A 6,453-nucleotide genomic window follows, 5' to 3' on the forward strand; every position below is an offset into this window, starting at 1 on the left:
ATGAAAAAAAAAAATGTATAATTAATTTTGTTATGCTGGTAAAATAAGTAATTACTTACTACAGTGATAAAGTGCATTCAAGTATTTTCCAGTTCGTAAGATAATTTCTTTAAATTTTTCCAAGTAGGAAGGAACATATTCATTCCTAACCGTATAACATCTATTCCAATATTTCTCTGTGTCATCATTTAATATTAGGTTACCACATTTAATCATAAACTAAAAAAAGAAAAAAATCATGACTTCATAAAAATGCATCAATAATAAAATATAAAAATAGTAAATCATACCTCATCACAAGGGTCAAATACTTGTCCTTTAAAAATCCATTTTTCTAAAGATTGGAAAAATGGAATAGTTGACACTTCAACCATTCCTGCCAAAAGTTTTTTAAGTGATTCATCAATATAACATTGAGTCATTTCTTCATGTAACACTGACAAAGTCTGACCACCTTTCTTATTTTCCTAACATTTTCATAAAATATTAAAATATATATAAATATTTCCAAAATGTTATTGTTTTATAATTATTCACTTGTGTTATTGTTGATACAATACGGGCTACAAATTCCATTTTGTAAACATGTGCCTGAGCTGCAAATGATAATGATTGTAAACCAAGTTCTCCAGACTTATGTTTGCCTTCAAGGCATATTATAAAGTTCTACAAAAATTAAAAACAATAAAAGTAAAAATGAATACATATTTATTATTTATTTCATATTTCTTAAGTCACTAGATTATAAAAATATAAATTCTAAAAAAATGGTGATAATATTATAAGAATTACTTAATAAAATGTTCATTAAAATAAACCTTACCAAATAATCACGTATGAATTTGCTTATATAACAGGCTAATGCTTGATTAACATATCCATTATGGCTCTGACGATTTTCTTCACTATATCGACAAATAATGGTATAAGCTGATACTAGTCTAAGTATTTTTGGCACTATACATTTAAACTGTGGATCTAAGCAAAAAATTCTACACATAAATTAAATGATATAAAATAAATACAGTTTACCATGATTATTACAAGTACATCATTATGTATTTAACAATATACAGTAAAAAGTATTGAAATCTGAAGTCAAATTAATTAACTTTGAAAATATTATTTTAGTATCAGTTAATTCAAATATATTATATATTTAATATTAAATAAAAAATAAAAAAAAAAATTTTAAAAACACACTTTTCCATAAAAACATTTAAAAAAAAATTTTAAAAATTGCACTAAAAAGACAAAAATAATTCTCTGTACTTAAAAATAATGAAAAATTTATTGATGAAAAATTTAAAAGTGTGTGGTGCTCATACACTTGACATATATTCCCAGTCACTATCTTATAAACATGATTGAACAAAGAAGTGTATGTGAGACTTTCCTTGGCTTTTAAATTTTTCATCAGTAAATTTTTCATTATTTTGCTCTTATACTTGACATATACTGCCAGTCACTATCTTATAAACAGGATTGAACAAAGAAGTGTATGTGAGACTTAGCTCGGCTTTTAATGTTTTGTATTATGCACCACACACTTTTAAATTTTTCATCAATAAATTTTTCATTATTTTTAAGTACAGAGAATTATTTTTGTCTTTTTAGTGCAATTTTTAAAATTTTTTTTTAAATGTTTTTATGGAAAAGTGTGTTTTTAAAATTTTTTTTTTTATTTTTTATTTTCTACTTTTTAGTTGAAAGTAAATATTTTTATTAAACGTTTAAGAAATATGTTATCCGGTGTTTTCGGTACCTATATCAGAATACCGGTATAATGTTATTTGGTAATAATTACCGTTGTTACCATAGATATTATAATAATGGATAGGACACGCCTATACTTGCTTCGTAAGAGGTTGCGGTTTTTTTTTGGGGAAGAGAGAAAGTTCAATATCTGCGAGAGATATTACGGCGACGTCGTGGGGACAATCCTTTTTTTTTTTTTGGTCCATGTCCCAAAATGACAACGGATTATTGTATTGTCATCCAAGACCAAGGTCTATACCAATTTTCAGAATTTTTCATCTTCAAAAAGTGCCTCAAATCGAGCGCGCAAGATTTGATCACAGACAGACGTGAAACCAAACTTAAGAAAAGTGTTAAAAAGGCAGAAATTTGTCAAGCATCTTTAAATTAAAATTATAGAAAGACATTTACAATATTATTAATTAGTAGTATTAAATAAAACCGGTTTAAAAAATATAATATACAATATTTAGAAACATGTATTTATATTTTATAGTATTTATAACTTAATAATTAATTTTTTCCATATTTGTTTACTGTTATATTACAAGAGTACTCTTCCAATTAAATAACAATTGTAGACTCTAGTTGTCATCAATTTATTAACAAACCTACACCCTTATTAATATTAAATTATTAACAAACCTATAGCCTTATTAATATGAAAAGTAAGTGGTGTCTCAAGTTTGTTTGGATTGATAAATTTGGTATGAAAACCCTGAAGACAAGACAGAATATCATCAACTAAGTCATGTTCTTCTGGATATGTTGTATCTATAATAAAATAATACAATTAAAGAATTATTTAATATATTAGAAATAAGTCAATTAATAATCATACCGGAAGTTGTCATGGGTATATTAAAATAATCCAGAGCTTGATATTTTCTTAAGTTTTTCCAAAGTGGGGTTTGTTTACAAACACTTTTTTTCAAATTTACTTTCTTCTCTCTTATTTCTTTTTTCATTTGTCTTTGTTTTTGAAATTCGTTTCTTTTCTATGGGAAAAATTGTTTGGAATAATAAGTACCTTTGTATTGCCTAGACTAGTAATTCTCAACCCGGGGATCGCCAACAAATTTTTTAGGGTTACCAATACAAAACATAAAATAGCTAATTTTCTTTTTTAATCTGCTAGTTTTCACCATTCACCAACCATGATAATGAGTGTAACCAGATTTGTTGAGCCAAGGGTTAACAAAATAATTTCTAACCAAAAACAGCAAAGGAGTCATTTTATTAAAAAAATATTAACGTATAATATATAATGTAATTTTTGTTTTGTATAAACTTATATTATATTTTACATTTTAGTATAATGAATTTATCAAGTTTTTTTGAGTAGGTACATACCTACATTAGAATTAAAATGTGTATGAGTTAAATTATAAAATTAACTTAACAATACACCTTTTATACTTGGTTATTTGTTTTACCAAGAGACAATTTTAGAACTAGAACTAAGTAATTAGTTTTAACATTAAACAAATAATATATACATGAATTTTGAAAAAAAAGCCCCTTACCAACAAACACCAAATATTCAATGATTATGCTCTAATGATATTTTTTATCATTTAATTTAACATTTAACAAAATTTAAAACAAGCTTCCGAGCAAATAGTTAAGCCTGTAACCAAAAACCCTAAAAATTATGTGAACACAGTTTTTATTAATGTTATTTTAAGTTCAAATTTGGTTGAAATTAGATATTTAAACAAAGAATAACGATTTTAGTTTTTGTTTTGTAATTTCAAAATATTATGAAAATAATAATAATAATATTGTGAAAACTTTTGAAAAACATATGAAATAGAAATAAAAATATAGAATACCTACCCAAGTTAAAAAATTGTATAACCAAGAAAAAAAAGGTGGATAAGTGGATGTCACTCTGATGTACAGTAGGTTACAAGTGGGTCACTGTAATGGATGGTGTTAAATTTGAATTCAATGATATAATATCATTGTATAAGAAAAACGATTCTGAGCGAAAACGGTCAGTCAGCCTATGATTTTACCAAGTATATTTGATGATATTATTGTGAATAAAGTAATTTATATATAACCTATATACGTGGAGCCTTGTTTTAAATTTTCAATCCTTAGCCATAAAAGTTATAAATTTATAAATTTTTAACCACAAAATAATTAATAAATTATAAATTTGATAAATGTTGTCAAAATTTGAACTTTATACGCTTATAAAAAAAAATTGTACCTATGTATTTTTAATATTTTTCAACTGCTATTAGAACGATATATCAGGAGCCTTATATTAAATTTTCACGCTTTTTTACCCAACAAATAAAAATTTATTGATATTTATAGAAAAAAAAACTAAAAAAATTGAAAACTGACAATGTCCGTAAACAGCTCAAAAAGAGTCAAAATATTTTCAACATTTTATGGTGTATAGAAAATGCTAATATAAACATTCAGTGAAATTTTCAAGTATCTACAGTCATTCGTTTTTTAATTACAATAAAATAAGAAAATTGTTACATGAGAAATCGAGTAAATATCAAATGTTGTAAAAATATAAATTTCAGACGCTCATAAAAATTTAATTTAAGTTTCTTCTAGACATTTTATTTTTGATAAAGGTAGACAAACTTATGAGTAATCTTATATTACATTTTCAAATCTTAGATTTAAAAAGAAAAATTTTTATGAATTCTCAACTCAAAATAATTTGCTTTTTTTCGTGATTTTTCCGTATTTTGTCAAAATTTGAACTTTAAATGCTTATAAATAAAAACTGTGACAAAGGATTTTTAATTTTTTTTATCTGCCTTTGAAACAATAACCTAGGAGCCTTCTATTAAATTTTCAAGCTTTTTTACTCAACAGATAAAATTTTATTGATATTTATAGAAAAAAAAACTAAAAAAATTGAAAACTGACAATGGCCGTAAACAGTACAAAAAGAGTCAAAATATTTTGTAAATTTTATGGTGTATAGAAAATGCTAATATAAACATTCAGTCAAAATTCCCGTTTTTCCTTAATTTTTCTTTTGTTTTTCACGTCGCTTGTGAAAACTACTGGGAAATTTTTACTTTTGACCCCCAAAGTACCAACTAGATTCACTTTCCTATCAGAAAAGTTACTATTGAAGAAAATCCAAGCACTTTTACTGTCCTAAAAGGTGATGACAGACACACAAAAAAAAAAAAACACATCATTGTAAAATCAATACATTCATCGCTTCAGAATCTAAAATTGCATATAGTATAATATGGCATTAAAAAATAACTAGTTATATCACAGACTACATTTAAAGAATATACAAATCATAAAACAAAATATTCTATGAATATATAAAGTCATACAATAAAATAAAATTTATCTAACTAACAATAAATTTTCTCTAGGGATTTTATTTCAGAGCTTTTTTTCCAAATACAGTCAAGTGTTTAATTCTCTTATAAGTTAATATAATTATTTAAATTTTACCCTCAGGTCTCAAATAGTAGTATAATGCTGGGTTGCATAAACAATTTATTAAATTTAATGGTTCACTAAAAATGTAATGGACCAATCGTGGGCCACTAAATCTTGTTCAAGGAACCATTAGCCCACCATTGATTCATTAAATGTTTTGTGCAACCCGGCATTAGTCTAATAAATATAAGTACATACTTCAATTTCATCTTTATAATATTGTACAACTTCTGAACAACTTATATCTTTCTCATATTCTTTATATCGTTTTTCCAAAAATACTGTCAATTTTTTATCTTCACTTATTTCTTGAATCAATTCCATAAATTTACTTGCCATTTTATTCTGACTGAAAACAAAAAAATTAGAGTAATTTATTAATTCTCTTCTAAAAATAAACAATATGGCAAATGTTTTTCTATTGTTTTTCTAACTATTGTTAGATTATACATATAATACATATATGAAATATATACTTACTCAATGCACTGTACTTTTTCTTTTAATTTTACTGGATTATCAGAATGAAGTAACAGTTTTCGTAATAAGTGCTCTTTTGAATGTTCAAGTTGAATTTGTTGGGCATCATTGCGATTCCATACTTCTAATTTATCAAATATATCTTCAACGGTGCTAGTTGATCTAGATCAATAACAGTGTTAAAAATTATTTATAGTTATGAAATAAATAAAATTATGTACTTGAAACTCGTAATTAATTCTTCGATTGGTATTCTCGCACGGTCCATAATTTTATAATAAAGTTTTATTATGAAAATTTACATCAAAACTATTTTAAAAATTACTTTGTTACTTGTTAATGTTTCATTCTTTCATTTCTAAATAATTTTAACGGAAATGTGGAAAACGGAATTATAAACATAGATAATATTGCCTTCCGAGCGTTGGAACACAAGCGTGACGCATAACAAGATATTATCAAATATCAAGAATTGTTATTTGTTATTGGCACGGACTAAGATAATATAATGTACTGGAAATGACAAGGTGGGCGGGTGACGGGGGACAGCCCGCAAAAGGTTCCTCTGTTATCATCAACACTCATAATTGAATGTGTTCAGCGCTACCAGTGGTTTTATTTAGCGTCACATTTTGTATCTCAGTCCGTGTTTTATACAGATGGCGCTGTAAACTCTCAATTATGATAGCGACCCCCCGCATTGGCCTCTTGTAAATACTTTCAAGGCTACAACTGATAAGCTGCTCGTTCCCAGTCCATTATGTCTTT

General features: G+C 25.7%; 1 protein-coding gene across 1 annotated transcript in view; it reads right to left on the bottom strand.

The window, feature by feature from the left end:
• Window positions 1-6,142, bottom strand: part of LOC132951082 (gamma-tubulin complex component 2-like) — a 10,702-nt gene extending 4,560 nt beyond the window's left edge. The window contains exons 1-9 of the mRNA XM_061022781.1: window positions 5,907-6,142; window positions 5,686-5,847; window positions 5,404-5,554; window positions 2,600-2,756; window positions 2,404-2,532; window positions 824-978; window positions 538-666; window positions 291-467; window positions 60-219 (exon numbers count right to left, since the gene is read on the bottom strand). Coding sequence (XP_060878764.1) covers window positions 60-219; window positions 291-467; window positions 538-666; window positions 824-978; window positions 2,404-2,532; window positions 2,600-2,756; window positions 5,404-5,554; window positions 5,686-5,847; window positions 5,907-5,953 — 1,267 coding nt within the window. The 5' untranslated portion in view covers window positions 5,954-6,142. The remainder of the gene's footprint in view (window positions 1-59; window positions 220-290; window positions 468-537; window positions 667-823; window positions 979-2,403; window positions 2,533-2,599; window positions 2,757-5,403; window positions 5,555-5,685; window positions 5,848-5,906) is intronic.
• Between the last annotated feature and the right edge of the window lie 311 nt (window positions 6,143-6,453).

This window comes from Metopolophium dirhodum, chromosome 8 (assembly GCF_019925205.1).
Source record: "Metopolophium dirhodum isolate CAU chromosome 8, ASM1992520v1, whole genome shotgun sequence".
Lineage (NCBI taxonomy): Eukaryota > Metazoa > Arthropoda > Insecta > Hemiptera > Aphididae > Metopolophium > Metopolophium dirhodum.